The 19,150-nt window shown below is 37.9% G+C and overlaps 1 protein-coding gene across 2 annotated transcripts; it reads left to right on the forward strand.

The window, feature by feature from the left end:
- Positions 1-10,133: 10,133 nt before the first annotated feature.
- On the forward strand, positions 10,134-19,002 carry LOC134826060 (copine-3-like). 2 transcript variants are annotated; one of them, XM_063838324.1, is made up of 12 exons: positions 10,134-10,321; positions 10,646-10,825; positions 10,955-11,105; positions 12,172-12,335; positions 12,595-12,687; positions 12,827-12,946; positions 13,116-13,328; positions 14,936-15,097; positions 15,233-15,329; positions 15,711-15,801; positions 15,921-15,990; positions 17,702-19,002. In XM_063838324.1, the coding sequence occupies exons 1-12, from the start codon at positions 10,145-10,147 to the stop codon at positions 17,825-17,827; spliced, it is 1,644 nt and encodes a 547-aa protein (XP_063694394.1). In that variant the 5' UTR covers positions 10,134-10,144; the 3' UTR covers positions 17,828-19,002. The 2 variants fall into 2 exon arrangements, with proteins under 2 accessions (XP_063694394.1, XP_063694395.1); XM_063838325.1 differs by having other exon boundaries at positions 18,250-19,002.
- Positions 19,003-19,150: the final 148 nt, after the last annotated feature.

Genomic DNA, 19,150 nt, shown 5'->3' on the forward strand with positions numbered 1-19,150 from the left:
ACGTACCAGGCTTATGACCCAGAGATATTGATTGACGGCCAGATAATCAGCTATGTAGGAAACAACCCGATTAAGTTCCTGGGCCACTGGATCTATGTCGATCTAGGGTTAAATGACACTAAACAACGGATTGAAGACAAACTAAAAACTCTGTTTCAGACAGTGGATGAGTGTGGTCTCAACGGTGTCATGAAGTGTTGGATCTACAATAACATGCTGACTAGCAAGATGTCCTGGGATCTGATGATTTACAACCTTCCTGTAAGTTTTGTGTACGAACTGGATGCTATCTGCACCAGATTCTTGAAGAAGTGGTTGGGTGTTACTAGATCAATTACTGTGACAGTCCTGTACAGGAGCAAGGATTACTTCGGGCTAAACTTGAAGAAGCTGAGTGACTTATACAAGTCTCTTCAGGTATCAAAGGGACACGCCCTGAAGAACAGTGATGACACCAAAGTTGTAGAAGCCTATAATAAGAAGAGAGAGAAACAGGAGAACAGCCCGAGATGGTCTTATACAACGGAGCTGACGGCAAGAGAGCGAGATCTTTACTTCCAGGAGTTGGTTGGAGTAGTGACTAAAGACCGAGTAGGACTCGGATGCAAACCAAAGTTGACTGAGAGGCAGAAGCTAAGACAACTGGTAGAATCGGTGTCAGAGAACGACATGCTAGTCACCCTGGTAAACAAGGGAGTACAGGGCAAGTTCTTGACATGGGAGAACACGATGCAGTTAGACTTAGGATGGAACAGCCTTATCTACAACTACAAGATGAGCCCGGCTCTCCTTAAATTCCACCTAAACTCGACACACGACGTGGCTAATACCCCTGCAAACATGAAATTGTGGAACTACTCGAGTACATGAAATTGTGCACTTTGTGGATGGAAGACGTGCAACATCAAGCACATCCTAGCCGTCTGCAGTGTAGCAAGAAACTCCAAAAGGTACAACTGGAGACATGACAACGTCCTACGTGTTATAGCCGGAGCCTTGCTTGACCAACTCAAGATGTACAATTCCTCAGGTTCCACGACCTTCGACAAAGAATGGATACGGTTCAAGTCGAAGGATGGGAAGTATGAACACCCAAAGCCAAAGTTGAGGAAGGATAGGCCCTTTGAAAGAGCGAAAGACTGGAAGCTGATATGGGACGAGGATACACTACCTGCCCAGTTCCCACAGCACATCTACAACACAGCGGAGAGACCCGACATTGTAGTATGGTCGGATAGTTTGAGAGAAGTAGTTCTGATTGAACTGACTTGTGGTGACGAGAGTAACTTCAGTGACCAAGTAGCACGTAAAGAAGCACGCTACAACAGAGAGCTGATTCCTGGCATCGACGGGTGCGGTTGGAAAGCTCTGCTCTTTACGGTAGAGATTGGGTGTAGGGGCTTCTGGCACCATACTGTACCAGCTCTATTTAACTACTTTGGATTGGCGAAGAGAACGAAGAATAAAGCCCTGAATGAGGCTGCTTTGGTCGCTCTTCGATGTTCCTATACAATCTGGTTAGCCCGCGACAACAAGAAATGGTCTACCTGCTACGACATCGCAAGGAGGCCAGAAGTCATAAACTGTGAAAGCTGAGTGTTGGGCCCATAAAACATGTTGAAAGCTGCAACCAGGATCACAAGTACTGGTGGAATACAGAATGACTTGCTAATCAGATTGATAGATGGAGTTGCTATCGAAAGATATAGAACTCAGGTAAACATCTAACCTGTAATAGTTTATTGTTGATTTTTCTCATCAACGTATGTTGTACCAAATTATTTAAATTTCTAAAAGTACGAAATTTGAGTTGTCCCAGTCCTTGTCATCCGGTTTATGTGCTTGTGCAGTAAGCACATGCTTGTTGACTGTAGACTTGAATGAATTTAGGAATTTGTCTTGTAGGCAAGTGGTGACATATTTTATGTCCTTGTTAATAATGTTGACTGTTTGGTTATATAACTTAGGCCCAATGTAAGAAATGCTCTTGTCTGAATTACATAAACGGTTAAATGGTACTGCAAAGAACTCAGGTTCTCTTCTAGGTGCGTTTAAGTTTGAAACAGTGAACATTCTTATAATATTTGGTGGTGCAGTGTTAGAATAAACTTTGTGCATTAAGCATAATATACATTTAGCTATCACGTTCGGTAAAGCTAATACTTCAAGTTTATTGAAAATTTCCTTTGTGTGTGAAGGTGTGCTATTCAGATCTTTGTCATAAAAATAGCGGTGGTATTGGTTATCTGCAGCGCGAATGCCCTTTTTCTGGGCCGAGAAGACTCTTTTAACGGAGTTTAGCGATCTTGTTCCCCAAACTGTGCAGCAGTAGTACAAGTGAGACTGAACAAAGCTGTTGTATATCAACTTGAGTGCTTTGTTAGGTACTGAGCCTTTGAGTTTGTAGAGAATACCCGCATTTCTAGATACTTTAGTGGCTAAATGTCTAATGTGGTGGGCCCAATTTAGCTTAGTATCAATGATCACGCCAAGAAACTTTTCGTGATAACTTTGCTTTAGTCGCTCACCTCCCATGTAGATTTCTATATCCTTAGTTTTTTTATTTGTAAAGATCATATATTTAGTTTTGCTAGCATTTAATTTAAGCCCGTTATTAGTAGCCCAATCAATTATCAAAGTCAGAATCTCATTCACCAATGCATTAAGTTGTTCAAATGTATCTGTACTTATTATTAGGTTTGCGTCGTCAGCGAAATAAATATGTTTAGCTAAATTACTAATCTGAGGAAGGTCGTTGATGTAGATTATGAACAGAATTGGTCCGAGAATGGAGCCCTGTGGTACTCCGTAGTTAAGTTTGAGGTGAGAGGACTTGCAGTTGTTGACGCTCACGTATTGCTCTCTATCGGTTAGATATGAGTGAAACCAAGATAAAGCCAACCCCCGAACTCCATAGTGCTCAAGTTTTCTCAGAAGAATACTGCTGTCAACCATGTCAAAGGCCTTGCTGTAGTCCAATAGAAGCAGTGCTGTGACCTGCTTTTTTTCTAGTGCCCTGTGAATATGGTTTTGGGCTTCTAGTAAAGCATGTTCGCAGCTGTGCCCAGCCCGAAATCCGTATTGAGAGTCAAATAGGATTTTCTCTGTCTTTAAGTGATCTAATAGTCGCGCTTGCATAATTTTTTCAAAGATTTTTGAGAAACATGAGAGTAGTGAGATAGGTCGATAGTTTGAAACTTCAGCACGTGACCCACCTTTGTGAAGTGGAACTACTTTCGCGATTTTCAATTTATGCGGAAACTTCCCCTGATGTAGAGACGCAGAGACTAGGCAGCTAAGCACTGGTGCAAGTATATTGCTCACTTTTTTCAGGGGAAGTATACTCATATCAGAAGTCGACTTAATCTTCAAACCCTTAACTATTTCAATTATTTCTGATGCGGACGAATCTTCTAGATTCATGCTCCGCTGGCATTTGCTATCTTGAGTTTCTGTTACGATAGTCCTGCCCTCAGAGCATACGAGACCATTTTCTCTCTTAAGAGTCTCAGCTATATTGCAGAAATAGTCATTGAAGCTATTCGCAATTTGCTGAGAATCTGTTATCTCGCTCCCATTATAGTTAATTTTGTTTATCTTAATTTTGCCTTTTTTTTTCTGTTTAACAAGTTATTAACCATTTGCCATTGTTTTCTGCTGTCGCTAGAATATTTTGTAAAGTACGCGTTGTAATATTTGTTTTTGGCCTTATCCACGTGTTTATTCACAAATTTCTTCATTTTCTTGTACCTAATATCATTTTCAGTGGTCGGGTTTGTGACAAAATCTTCATAAAATTTATTTTTGCGATCACATGCGCACCGTAACCATTCTTGGATCCACGGCTTTGTGTTTTTACGGCGGCCTGGTTTACTCTTTTTTGCCTTAATTGGGAAATTTCGGTCGTATAGTTCACTATATTTTTTATCGAAAGCCTCAAATTTTTCATCTACAGAATCATAGTTATTAACCAAGTTCCAGTCTACCGCAGAAATGTCGTTCTCGAACTTTTGGATACTGTCATCGTTTATTACTCGAGAAGACATTTCTGTTGTATCTTCTTGAAGTTTACAACTGAGCCTATTCTGATCAACCATGATTGTGACAAAAGTTGCCAAGTGGTCAGAGATTGACTCAGAAATTACTCCCGATTTTGTAACAGCGTGGCAATTATTGACGAAAATATGGTCAATGATTGTCGCACTGTGATCTGTGACTCTAGTTGGTCTAGATATCACAGGAGCGAACCCATGCTCTGCTAGAGTGTCCACATACTTAGTGACAGAGTCTATTCTCCCGTAATCTAGTAGGTCTATGTTAGTATCACCGGCCAGTATGATATTTTTGTTTCGATGTCTTGCTAAGTTACGGAGGAAAATTTTTAATTGTTCAAGGAAACCATTCAAATCTCCACTTGGAGAGCGATATATATTACATATTAACGCGTTTTTGTGCCCTTTCAAGGTAAGTTCTGCAACCAAGAATTCTCCTATCTTAGGATTATCGTGGCAACATAGAGCGCTCTTAACGTTTATGTCAGATAATTCACATAGTTTTTTGTTAACATATATAACTAATCCTCCACCACGATTTGACGCTCTGGCGGGAGTCTGAACATACGGTGGATAGAAACCGTCTAGTTCGAGCTCCTCTCCCTGAAAAGGCAAACATTCCGTGTTACAATTTGTTTCATTGAAGCAGAGAACGTCGTATTTTGTGTATTGATCTATATTCTCCCGAAATTCTTCAATGTTCCCATTAAGTGACCTAACGTTTAGCGAGAAAAGTTTTAATTCATACTCCTTCGTATTTTTTATTGCTTTCGCGGTATAGTATTTGCAGTTATTTAGAAGACTAGACGTTGTTTCCCATGGATTCAAATCAGCATCAGTATCATCACGATCACCTATTTGATTTGATAGGTGGTCGCGATTAAAGGGGTTAAACCTAATAGTGTTACTGAGATTTATCATGTGAAGCTGTCTAATGGAGACATCATATGCTGGGAAAATTTTTCTCAAGCATTCTTTGCAGCCTGTTGAGCCAGCAGAACATCTTGTGTGAGATAGGTTGTCACAGTAGCAACATTTGGTCATTTGTCTTACATTCCCAATTTTTGTGCAAGTGTGACATTTTTCTCGTTTATTGGAGACTGGGATTTGTATAGGCCGTGATGGTAATAGAGGCATGACGGCGCCCACTGGAAGAATTTCTGAAATGCAGCTGTAGCAAGACCATTCTCCAGTAAGTTCAGTTATGTCGCTAGGTGTTAGGTGAGCACATTTTGGGTGATATGTCATATAACAGATACTACAAGTGATGCTTATCTTGTGTGAGACTAGGCGCTTTGTACAGGCCTTACAGCTATTTTTACTATTTCGGATAACTACCATTTTTTTTGGCTGTAAATGATACTCTTGTTTAAATGTAGATATAGGTTTGCTACTGTATATTAATATATAATAAAGTACACGGAAAAAACAGTTACTGAAAGTATCTACTCCAGATGAGTGAGCCAAGAAAATGGGGCCAGGGAAGAGTGAGAAAACGTGCGAGGTTTTGTGAACACTCTGTCCGGGTCCCTAACTTCAGCTCCTAACTAGAGAAATCAATTCAGTTAAGTGTTATTCTGTGGGAATAAGTTTAAAAAGTTAATTGAAGTATGTGAAATGTGAATGTGACTTGTATTCTGTATTTGTAACTTGTAAGTGTATGTACTTAGTGGTCTGATTACGTGATTCAAATTAGTAAAGATAAGATTTCGATTAGCCGTAAGCTGGTGCAGATAAGACATGGTTCGTATACTGTACGATTCTTAGTATAAGATTAATAATTATGTCCAAATTTTCGATGTAGTATGTTTGTATATTGTATTGCTGTTCTAAGGTCTGCCCAATGAAGAAACATACTCCCGTCTTAGCGGCCAGTGTTTTCGAATTAAGTAGCTGCGCCCCATAAATTCTTTGACACAGGTAGCAAGAGAGCGAGCTATCTCTCTCTTGGACAGTACTGTTAGGTGGATTCCGTTTCCATCAGGATCTACAATGACCTCTCTTCTCTGGTATAAAACAGTACAAATATGGTGCGAGTCAAAGAACCATAGCTTGGACACTCTATTGCTTAGTTCAAAAATAAAACTGTTAAAAAGCTTAACCTCCTCATTAAGCCACGAGAAACGTGTGAGAACTAAAGAATTAAATATAAAAGTCGTGTTAGGATATTTCTCAATTAGATAATCAATATTTCTTTTAAAATCACATGAAAGGGAGTGGTGGTGGTGGTCATAGCGAGATAAATCGTTTATACCAGAAGAAATTATGACAATTTTAGAGCCAGAAATATACTGTTCGTGATCTAAAATTTTGGATAACTGGTACATTTCGCGTTTGATGCAGTGTACGTTAGGAAGGTCGAAAGGAACATCTCTGAGAAGCGAGTCCGTCAAGAATAATAGACGCTCCTTAGGTTGAGACTGCTCAGTAACTGTAGGCTTATGAATCGGTTCGTGGATCCTCGGGATTTTTTTGCGAGGGGGGATATTCTGAGAGAGGCGTCTGAACGTAAGCGATATTCTGCAGTCCTGAGTTTCTGGTTGTGGCAATATACCATGCTCCCAGAAATTCTGTGATTCACGTGTCATCACATACACACATCCATGATCAAGTTTGTGGATCTGTTGTTTGACCGGACCGACTTTGCTACGAAATACCAGGTCTCTAGAAGCCCCAAGACTGAGTGTAATGATGTCACCAGTGACCTCATTTTCATCATCACTGTGGAAGGGTATATGGCACTTGCCGTTTTCATATTTGGTGATTAGACAAGTTACCTGCTCCTTATTAAACGTAGGGTCATCTAATGCATTCGAAATGTTTGTAAAAATGTGGTCAATAACGGAGTTCTGAGGATAGTTTCTGGCATGATGCACGGTTGACCCATAGCGGTAATCTGTTGCTCCGAAGTACTGTACGGATCGGGATGCGATTCTGCGGAAGTTCATGCCCTTGCAGATGTCCATCCAATTAATGTCATTAAAGTTCACACTTAGATTACATACCGGAGTAGGTAGAGCTGCGGAGGGTGAGCTGATTACTAACTGTGGTTGGGCTGGAGCAGAAGGGAGTGCGCTGTTTCTGACGCAGTCTGCGGTTGTTCTCCGAACTTCTGTCTTGTAGTCCTCTAGTGTTGTTTCTGCCTTCTCCAGCAAACCGGAAAAATGGTTCATTAACGAATCTATTTTAGCGACATCTACCGTAAACGAATTGATAAAGTTAGCATTTTTACAATCGTTCTCCAGTTTTTGTTTCAATAGAACTTTACGTTTTGAAGTCTTAGTGTTGGATTTAATCCCTAAATCAATTCCCAGTGAATTGTTGTACGATATTTCGTGCGCCATGTGCTCGTCCTTAACGTGCTCGAACAGATCGAGACATAGTTTAGGTGACAGGGTAGGAAGCCACTGTCCAAAAGTTATGTCTGTTTGAGTACTAACGCACATACCGTGTGTGGTAGGGGTTGCCAGGCAGTGTTCTGTAGAGGTAGTGGTATGGGCACCACTACCTGGCAGCCCGGAGTCCGAAGAGATGATGTCCATATTAGGAGTTGGTTGGATGTACATTTGTTGTAAATTTGAGTGTAAGGCAGTCTTATCAGCACCAGCTTACAATCTATCGGCAGCTTATCAAACTATACTAGCGATTTAAAAGCATGCGTAATACATAAAACTCAATAAATGCCTACCCAACCAAGAATTTAGGAGGCAAGGGTGGGTGCGTAAACTTTACGGTCTGCACTCTCCGATCCTGTATCACCCTGGATTCTTTTTGACGTATTTTTGTATTAGGTATATACCTTCTATCCATTCTCTTGCTACTCCAAGTCCCCTAAGATATCTGGTAAAAAGGTCCTGCTAGTTATATATAAAATATATTTATGTTTGCTTTAATTGATACTAAATAAAATTGTTGTTTTCTTGAAATTGTTGTTTTCTTGCCATTGGTGAACTATCATGAAGACGATTATTATAGTGCTCTCTCTGTCCATCTTCTTGTGAAATTTCTTCTCCTTCAGCTGCAGCCTCTACTACTCACTCTACTGCCTCATCTTCTGGACGTCTCTTTAGTTTAGTTGAGGATTCTCAACACCCACTTTCAAGTCAAGTACTCTCGACCCACTTAGTCCACATGCCTTGAAAAACTTACAGCACTGTATTTTTAATGGTCTGAGTTCCTAATACTCGCCAAAGATGGTTCCTCTAGTCAATTGTAGGAGAATAGAAAGCTCAACAACAAATTAGTTGGCTGCATTTTTTTGATTTTATTAGGTGACTAGAAAACCCGTGGTCACAGGGAGAAAGCTAATACTCAAATAGTATTTTTTGTTTGTAAGTTTAAATCGCGTCAAAAAATATCCGTCACAACCAAAAATACAGCCGATCTAAATGTTGCTCGTACTAAACACAGCGTAATATCAACAAAACCGATCAAAATGACGTTAAAACAATCATTGCATGTGCACGTGCGTGTAATAACTCAATAACCCTCGTTACCATGGTTACTTTGCAACCTTTTGCTTTTTCTTTTTTTTTGCACGTGGGCAATTTTCTGAATTATAGTAGAGATAGGTCCTAGTATTTATCCCTACGGGTAAATGCCTCACAGAATGGCTAGCCTCACAGAATGGCCAAATTTGTAAATGTTTTTGTAACTAATTTTTTATAAAAGACTGGTAGGTTTTGTGGATACCATATGAAACAAAAGTCTTCTGGCAACACTTCCTGTGGTGAAATCATTAACTAGGACCACATTTTCTGGCATAAATATGACTGTTTATGTAGAAATTTTGAGCACTGAAAAATTTGTTTTCAAATTTTTGAACTAAGTTTACATTTTGGTGAGAACTTCTGGCACCAGTATGACAGAAGATGTTCAAAGAATAGTATTCATCAAAAAAAACGAACATTGTTCAATATAGGAAGAAAAAAATGCTAAAATGGCTACACGCCTCACAAAATGGCCAAAATATGCCTCACAAAATTTGTTTTCAAATTTTTGAACTAAGTTTGCATTTTGGAGAGAACTTCTGGCACCAGTATGACAGAAGATGTTTAAAGAATAGTATTCATCAAACAAAACGAACATTGTTCAATTTAGGAAGAAACAAAATGTTAAAATGGCTAAACGCCTCACAAAATGGCCAAAATATGCCTCACAAAATGGCCAAAATTTAAAACTCCTTTTATTCAATGAAACCATAAGTCTAAAGTATTCACAAGCTATTTATTATACAATAACACCCCAGATGGAGTGTTTTTACAGCCGAATGAAGGTTATAAATCATGAAATCAGGGAATATGAACAACGCCACACAAAATGGCCATTTTTGGTGTAGGAAATTATGCCCTTTTTATTCAGTTCTAAGAAATTTCACCTATATGGGGGTGTTAACAAGGCATATTAATACCAGCAGCATGCCTGAAACAAGAGCCAAAGGTTTTAGAAAAATAAAATTTTCTCGTTTTCTTTTTTTTTTGCCATTTTGTCAGGCATTTTTTCTTTTTTGTGAAATAATTTTTCACAGCTCAGTTTTTTCGTGAGTTTTAGGTTATTACCCCATTCCTTAATAGGTTTTCTAAGAACGTGTGGTGATAGAAATTTAAAAAGTATCTCCATCAACAAAATTATAGAAATTCAGATTTGGCCATTCTGTGAGGCATGTTTTTTTCGAGGAAGATTTTCCGGCCAATTTTTCTCAAAGAAAAAATGGTTATGAGATTAAATGAACCCCCGGGAAGAAAAATATGAGTGTCAACTTAGCTTCTTATGAGATAAAAACTGGAATAAAGTGTGTTTTGTGACTTTGAGAGACCTTCCTTTTTTTTGGCCATTCTGTGAGGCAAATACCCGTATTGTCTTAAAGTTTTAAGAGAACTCTCCTTAAATTATTTTAATGCAGTCACTCAGATAAGTTTTATACCAAGACACTTCAACAAAGACACTTACTCTGCCCTCAATAAGGGGCCATAATTGTTTCAATTATGTAACTGTATAGAATTATTATTATTATTATTATTTTGAGCAGAGACATTTGCTGTAAATAACATTTTCCACCTCATTTTTCTTTCCTATAGCTCAGTAGTCAGTGGATGCAACAACCTCCATCATATGCAAATGCACCTCCAGGGGGCCCTCCGCCCCCTGCTGCTATGGTCTCAAAGGTTGACATAACCATATCATGTGAACGATTAAGAGATCTGGATGTGCTTTCAAAATCAGATCCCATTTGTGTTTTGTACAGCTTGGAAGGAAAGAAGAGACGTGAGGTTTGAAACAGTTAGCTGCCTTATGAAATATGTTACTGTGAACAGTTTAATTCAATACACAATTTATAAATAATTTAATTCATGGTACAGTAAAAGGCTGATATACTGCTACCCAATTTACCGCAAACCCTGATTTACCGTGGCCATTTCTGATCAGCTGCTTATTCCGATTCACTGCAGTTGTTTCTTTACCTCCAAACTCGGTAAATTGGGGTTTTGATGCATTGTCATGTAATACTAATTTACTAGATGGCTAAAATATAAAACTGAAAGCCACACTTAATATTCAAAGTATTCTCCCAGTGTTTGTATATCATTCTTCAGCTTGGTCGCACTGAGAGACTGAACGATACCCTCAATCCAAAGTTCCAAAGGGAGATTACTATTGACTATCGTTTTGAGGAGGTTCAGAAACTTGGTTTCTATGTATTTGACATTGATGATAATAATAACGATGTCAACAAAGCAGAATTCCTGGGAAAGTGTGACTGTAATCTGGGCCAGGTATTGTAATTTTTTAATCAATCCAATTATGTATCATGAACAGAAAGTTTTCTTTTTAATCCGAAAATCTAAGGAAAATCTAAGGATGTAATGAAAGCTTTTAGCAAACTCTCAAAACACATATTACAGATTGTGAGTGCTGGAAACTTTAAACGACCTCTGGAACACAATGGCGGGAATTACGGCTCTATCTCTGTACAGGCCCAAGAACAGGGTGGTATGCAAAAAACTATCAAACTTACTCTTCATGGTGTCAAACTTGACAAGAAAGATTTTTTCGGTTAGTGCATAACAGTCCAAGAATATCCACAAATTTGCAACAGGATTGTTGGGATGCATTAAAACTATACACTTTCTTACTCTCTTGACCTTACTTGTCTTCCATTTTTCAGTATCCTACCACCATAATTAGTCGATATTATTGTTTCTCATCTCGGAGTCTCTCTCAGTTTGGTAAATTTAGCAGTGTTGCATGTTCATTTAGCTATTTACTTAATTTACATTCTGTATAATTGGAGTAGTCCATTTTACCAAATAGAACTGACCTATAGCCCACAATAGTACTCACCAAATACTACACTTAGTGCAACACTTACCAAAGTTTTTAATTCAGTCAGTATCTGTATTATCTTATTTTTCAGGAATAATGCATTTGCGAGCGACGTTTTATCGGCTTTGTAGTAATTACGTTATATGTTTAGTTCAAGCTACATTTTGATCGGCAGTATTTTCGGTTGCGACGGATATTTTTTGATGCGATAAAAATTTACCATGAAAGTATGCCATTAGCTTCCTCCCTGTGACCACGGGCCTTCTAGTATAATAATAATATAGTAATATTGTTCTATTAAAATATATGTTTGCTATTTAATGTTTAGTTAAGTTAACAACCCTAGACCCTAGTCGGCTTAAATAAGGTTATCTTGATGTTTTGTTGCAACCAGTAAAAGAATTGACGTATTTGCTAAAGCTGTTGCTAATATAGCATTTTATTGTGACTTTAACGATAGTCAGCATGGAAATACTAGTATAACTATTTAAGTTGGGAAATGAAATAACAATAGACTGGAAACTGGAGAGGGTGTAATTATTAGTGATTTCAACTATAAAATTACGTGTACTTGTACAGGTTTATAGTAACTTTATAGCAGCATTAATTGATAATTTCGATTAAATCTTCCAAAGGGTATAACCTCATGTAATCTCATGTAAACTCATATAAAGATTTGAACCTTAAATTAGCGATTTTGATTGAAACGTCATGATCATAGTACTACACTCTGTTAAGTAACAGAGTGTAGTAACAGTTATTAATCTGCTACATTCCACGAATTCCATTCTCACAGGAAAGTCGGATCCGTACCTCGAGTTTCACAGACAGTTGTTAGATGGTAGCTACTCACTGGCACACCGGACAGAGTTTATTAAGAACACTCTGAACCCTAATTGGAAAGCAATGAAGATAAACACGAGGAGATTGTGTGATAACAATCCTGACACTGTTATTAAGGTAATTTAACTGTGCAATTCCTCAGAGTCATGTCAACAATTAATGGCAACAATCTGTTTTGACATACTGATTTGTATTGATTTATGATTACCGAACAAAACATCGTTTTGTTAGTTATCGGTGTTATTTTCCCTGTTTTGTTTGTCTTTTGAATAGCCGTGATGCTGCCAACCATATTTTGTTGTCATATTGTATTTCATCGTGCTGTTAACCTCGTGTTGACCTCGTGTTGACCACGTGTTGACCACATGTTTACCAGGTAGAGTGTTACGACTGGGACAGTGACGGTTCTCACGATCTTATTGGACAGTTTTTCACAACACTTGCGGAATTGGAACAAACAAACCCAGGGGTAAGTGCTAATCTCTCAAATTTACTCATAATGTTTGGTTCCATATTAGAAAGTTAGTTCTGTCAAACTTTGTTCCAATTTTTGTTCATTTTATTCTGATTGGCAGCTTTTTATGTTTGGCTACCAAAAACTTTCTCAGAAACAATTTGCCCTGGTTCACCCGAAAAAGAAGGAAAAGAGAGGTTACAGACACTCTGGTGAGATTGTAGTGGATAAAATACTTATTGAAAGAGAGTACACATTCCTGGAATACATACAGGTATAGTACAGTAGTACAGGGGGGTATAAACTAGTCTCTTACCGTGTATAGTGTAATGTGTAGACACTATGCAGGTGTTATCGCTGTCAGTTCTCCAGTTAATTGCGTCTTATTATAGTTGTTGTTGCTCGACGTGTGCATGTGGTGATAAATAATGACACTTCTCCAGGGTGGATGTTTGCTGAATTTCGTGGTGGGTGTCGACTTTACTGGGAGTAACGGGGACCCCCGAGACCCTTCCTCACTTCACTATCTGGGTCACGCAACTCCTAACCAGTACACACAGGCTATCACTGCTGTGGGAAACGTTATTCAGGACTACGATAGTGATCAGCTCTACCCAGCTTTTGGGTTCGGAGCTAGACTTCCCCCTGCATGGCAGGTAACACACTCACACAGTTTTACACTCTGATGTGTATTGTGTAAGTGTACAGCAACGAACAATTAATCGATTACACAAACATGAAACTTTAGATAGTTAGATGATAAGCGGTGTTAAAAGCGGTGTTATTAAATTTCAATTTATTATTATTATTAGATCACATTTCTTATTCTGTATATATAAATATAAGTTATGCTCGCATTCAATAACTAAACTGTGTTTACTGTAAGGAAATACACGTTAGTAGGAAGGAGTTACACACTGCACACAACACTGCACAGTGCCCACAACTCATCAGCTTGTATAACGTATATCACAGTGAAGTCACAGTAAAGTCACAATGTAGTCACAGTGTAGTCACAGTGTAGTCACAGTGAAGTCACAGTAAAGTCACAATTTAGTCACAGTGTAGTCACAGTGTAGTCACAGTGTAGTCACAGTGTAGTCACAATGTAGTCACAGTGTAGTCACAATGTAGTCACAGTGTAGTCACAATGTAGTCACAGTGTAGTCACAATGTAGTCACAGTGTAGTCACAATGTAGTCACAATGTAGTCACAGTGTAGTCACAATGTAGTCACAATGTAGTCACAATGTAGTCACAGTGTAGTCACAATGTAGTCACAATGTAGTTAGAGTGTAGTCACAATGTAGTCACAGTGTAGTCACAATGTAGTCACAGTGTAGTCACAATGTAGTCACAGTGTAGTCAAAATGTAGTCACAGTGTAGTCACAGTGTAGTCACAGTGTAGTCACAATGTAGTCACAGTGTAGTCACAGTGTAGTCACAATGTAGTCACAATGTAGTCACAGTGTAGTCGCAGTGTAGTCACAATGTAGTCACAATGTAGTCACAATGTAGTCACAGTGTAGTCACAATGTAGTCACAATGTAGTTAGAGTGTAGTCACAATGTAGTCACAATTTAGTCACAATGCAGCTAGATTGTAGTCACAATGTAAACACAATGTAGTTTGCAGTGTAGTAGTCAGTGAACCAAAATATAACGATGACGAAATAGTATTGATTCTGTGAACAGTGCAGTTGCTAGGAGACACGACAAGGAATGAACTCTTAAGATATAAATATATAATAGGCTTCAAACCATTTTGTAAATCGTTCACAAATCCACTCACCACTAACATGATCGCGTGATAACATCCTATATAATGCACATATTGTTATGAAAGTGTTGCAATTGATTGCATTTGGTGTTGTTCTGATATCTGGTTCTAGGTAGGAGGTAATAGTCTTTATGGATTGTGTGTCAGTGTTGTTAACTGCCACAATATACTTCCTAGTCATGTTCTCTATTTTGGGCCACTATTTTACAGAAGAGATCACAATGTTTTGCCCACATCCGTGTCTCACAATCTTTCTATCAAAAAATAAAATATTTTAACTATTTTATGTTTTAAATGTATTTAACACACAGCTGTGCTAAACTATCCACCATTTACCGGCAGGTATCCCATCAGTGTACCAGCTAGTAATATCATGTTCCACCACTCTCACTCACCCACATACGAGTACAGAACACTTGTATATACGCCCAATGCCCATATACTTATTACTTATACATCTTATTTCTCAATTCTCCTCTTCAGGTATCCCATCAGTTCTCCTTAAACGGTAACCCAGCAGATCCTAACTGCCATGGAATCCAAGGAATTCTGGGCGCATACCACCAGTGTATAAACAGTGTTCAGTTGTACGGTCCTACAAACGCCAGCCCTATAATTGGGAATGTAGCCACCATGGCTCGGGAGGTGAGTTATTTATATTGAAACATTTTATCAAGTTTTTAAAGAGGTTTAAAAAATCTTCTCAAAATTAAACTTTATAAAAAATGTTGATTAATACGGCATGACGTTAACATAGTAATACGGTATCATTCCTCTCAGGCACTGCATCAACGACAAGCTAAAGACTATTTTATCTTGCTACTATTAACGGACGGTATCCTAACCGATATGCAACAAACCATTCACATGATCATTGGTGAGTCCTTTAAACCAACAAGGGGCTTTTCATACCGGCATATTAATATTTTGTTTGACATAATATTCACTATTCAGTTGTCCCGGCTTAAAACATCATTGTTGGGACTAAGCTATCCATTATCAGTATGAAATCTAATATCCAGATATACTGATAACTTTAAAAAAAGGAATTATCAGTTCCTATTATCGGACAGTATTGTTTAGTGTCTGTGAACACAATACCTCACCAGAACTCGGTAGAACAATATTGTTAGCTTTCTTCTTCAAATGTCACTACACAATGTTCATTAGTTTGATATTCTGTTTTGCGTGATGTTACCAAATATATATCGATCAAACTTTTCTGACGTTTTCAAAAGTCCCTGATAACTGTTTTCAGAGGCAAGTGAACTACCCTTGAGTATCATTATTGTGGGCGTTGGAGACGCTGACTTTTCTGATATGGAGCGACTTGATGCTGACGATAAATTGTGAGTTAATAATTAGTTCCTCAGAATTTATTTCTGGTACCAGCTATGAATTCGATTACTTGTTTGCTGCAATAGATCTGAGGCTGAGTTAGGGAATACGACTAATTGGGTTTTATCAGGTTATCCCTCGGCAATCGCAAAGCAAAGAGAGACATTGTTCAATTTGTTCCCTTCAGAGATTTCAAGAATGTAAGTACACATATTCTAGATTTCCAACTTCTCTTTCTCTTTGTCCTCTACATTAACATGTATTAAGAGGGAGAACTTAGTGTGGCATTATGTTATGTTTTGTAATGGCTCCAACACCTTAACAACACCTTAACAACACATTAACAAAACCTTAAAGGATGAGGGGACCTTAGAATTTACTTCCAAATATTCGCGTTTAAGTCCTGTGAAAGTGTGTAGAATCAAAAAATACGCCGGACTGTGAAATCGATAATTCGTGCAATATCACGCCGCGCTCCTATTGGCTGATAGCAATTTTGGGCTGTGACGTCACTTATGTGTTAAGACCAACGTGCGCGCGCACCTTTTGCTCTTGTCAACATTTTGTTCTGTTCTGTTTTAATTACGTCGTGTTCCTTTGGCGTTTGCGAGAGGGGTATCTTTGGTTGCACTGAATTAGTCTAAGTTACGAATAATTCTCTTTAATAATAATAGTTAAATGTAACTCAGAAAGGCTTTCTTGTAGTTGTAGTAGGTATTTCTATTTATAAATAGCAAAGATAAGTAGCATCCGCTAACTAAACCACAAACTGCTATTTTGTTTTGACTTGTTTGAAACCCGATATGGACACAATTAAAAAGAATGTATGATGTAGTAGAAGACATTTTACTAGCTGTCCCTTGGCGCCTCTAGTCCTATCTGAGTACGCACGTGCGGTTTGACACTGCGCGTGTACCGGCCTTTAGTTGTACACTCATTTATAATTTACCGTTTTAGTTTGCTGTGACTTGAGTGTAAAGCGTAACGAATGTGGATGTGTTCGTCTACTATGCTTGGTATAATATTGCTTGGTGTAATAGTTGCAAATCTTGCTTACGTTATAAGTAGTGTCACATAGTGAGTTAGAACTTAAAAGCTTGGTGCTTGGTGCTTGTCCAACTGGAATGAAGACATGCATTTCATACCTACCCGATCCATTTTTATTAGGACCGTGTTGTGTTGATATGACATGTTGATATATCAACTGTGGTACGAAACAGGGAGTTGCTAGGTGTTACGTCGCGTTAGGAGCTATAAAGATACATAATTTGCATGCCTTTCTGTGTGACTTCAATCTTATTCCAGGTGTATCTCGGCTCATGGTTATCGTAGGGTGATAATTCTTTTTTAACCGGTCATATAAAGTCTCCTCTCCATTGGTTATAGGCTCGTTAGTATCGTAAATTGTTAATTTATTCTTAATTAGTAATTTAGTAGGCCCGCACGCTCATTTTACCTGTATTTCTATATGCGCGGATCAGAGCAACTCACATAATTGACGTCACAGGTTCAAATTGTTTTGGCTGGATATCTCGGCGCGCGAATGAAATACAACTTTGCGGATTTCACTAAAGTGGTTTATACGATTAATGTAATAAAAGGATTTGCACGAGAAAAAAACTTTTTCTAAGGTCCCCTCATCCTTTAACAACACCTTAGCAACATTTTAACAACACCTTAACAACACCTTAACAACACCTTAACAGTACCTTAACAACACCTTAACAACACTTTAACAACAACTTAACAACACCTTAACAACACCTTAACAACACCTTAGCAACACCTTAGCAACACCTTAACAAACTGGTCACCGGAGCACTGAGTAGAACTTTAACTATCCACTTTTAAACGACCGACTCCAATAATACGATAATATAATACGACCATTTTGTGACTTACCTTTTCTAGGCATCACCTGCTAAACTTGCTTCACATGTCCTGAAAGAGCTCCCTACTCAAGTGTGTGAAATGTACAATAACATTCTCCATGTTCCGCCCTTGTACCAGCCCGACTATGGGCCTCCTCCAACTTAAACTGATTTCTACGGAACTGATTAAGGAATTGGATAAGATCGCACCGTTTTGTTTTAATGAAATTGTTTTCTGAAAGATCACCTATATATTATAACTTGATCATCGCATTACTTCATTAATTAGATAAGCGTCTCGAGAAGAAGGGTCGACGAAATATGAGTAAAATTAGATTGCGTTTCCTGGATCCTATTTTCTATTCTCTTGCTTTCTGTATTGTTTAGTTTATACCGGACTATCATTAACTGTCTATTTTACCAACTTTATTAATGCTGGAACAAGACCTTCTAGCTTATTAGTGAAAGAGCAGAGTAAATAAGAATTTTCGACAAAATGGTTTGCTGACCAGGACTAGATATAATATCTGGGTGAGACTGAAAGGTTTTTAGTAACTCTGAAAGCTGAACAGATTTATAACTTTTCAGGGTGGAGCTGGCAGACTAGCTGCTCATGTCCTGAAAGAGGTTCCGAGTCAACTTATGGACATGTATAATGATATTCTGAAGGTTCCACCCATGTACCAACCATTTTACGGACCCCCCACTTGATAAGGCTCTGCTCTTTTACTCCTGATACACAATATTATGTAGTACTTGTTTAGTTCATTTTTAAATATTGATTGTATTGTTATCCCAACCGTATCTAGATTAATTGTATTATTCGATATTTTGAATTATTGACCATTTCCTTTAAGAAAAGGAAACTAAACATTTTATATTATGGGTTTTACGTTTCTAGGTGTTAATTGCTGTTCCATAATGAATTCTCATAGACTCGTAAAGTTAGTTTAACTTCAACTACATAGTTCAATTGTACTTGCATAGATTGAAGAATTTGCACTATAAATAGCATTTCTGGGTACCAAGGTCAGCTTTAACTACTCATCAGTAAAACTTTGGACGGGTTATTGATCATCTGATATCTTAAATAGTAATTCAGAATTACGGAATTATTTCATATATAAATAAAGTATAATGATGCTTTGATCGCTGAATCAGACATGATAGGATAGTTGATAGTGTAATTTGTAGTGATCCTTGGGCTAGATTCAATTTACAACACTAGCTAAGAACTTTTATACTTAGGGTACTTAGTGCAATATACATAGTAATACTAATATACAAATTTAATGATTATGTGCTATTAGAAATATGTATTATAAAGTTTCTATGATGTTATTGGATTCTCTACTTTGACCCCGCAATGTGTCGAATTTTGACTGTGAATATCAAAACATCTTCAAATACAGCTTCTTTGATAAGTGAAATTGTCTCAAAAATAAAAATTTCAAAATTGCTGACATCTTTTTTTATTTTTCTAAACAGA

The sequence above is a fragment of the Bolinopsis microptera genome, chromosome 1 (assembly GCF_026151205.1).
Source record: "Bolinopsis microptera isolate Bmic1 chromosome 1, MBARI_Bmic_1.0, whole genome shotgun sequence".
NCBI lineage: Eukaryota > Metazoa > Ctenophora > Tentaculata > Lobata > Bolinopsidae > Bolinopsis > Bolinopsis microptera.

Excerpts from the sequence above, each read along its gene's own strand:
- LOC134826060 (XM_063838324.1), top strand. The coding sequence starts at position 10,145 with ATGCAACAACCTCCATCATATGCAAATGCACCTCCAGGGGGCCCTCCG. Across the intron at positions 13,329-14,935 it reads GACTTCCCCCTGCATGGCAG|GTATCCCATCAGTTCTCCTT; the intron begins GTAACACACTCA and ends TCTCCTCTTCAG. Across the intron at positions 15,991-17,701 it reads CCTTCAGAGATTTCAAGAAT|GCATCACCTGCTAAACTTGC; the intron begins GTAAGTACACAT and ends TACCTTTTCTAG.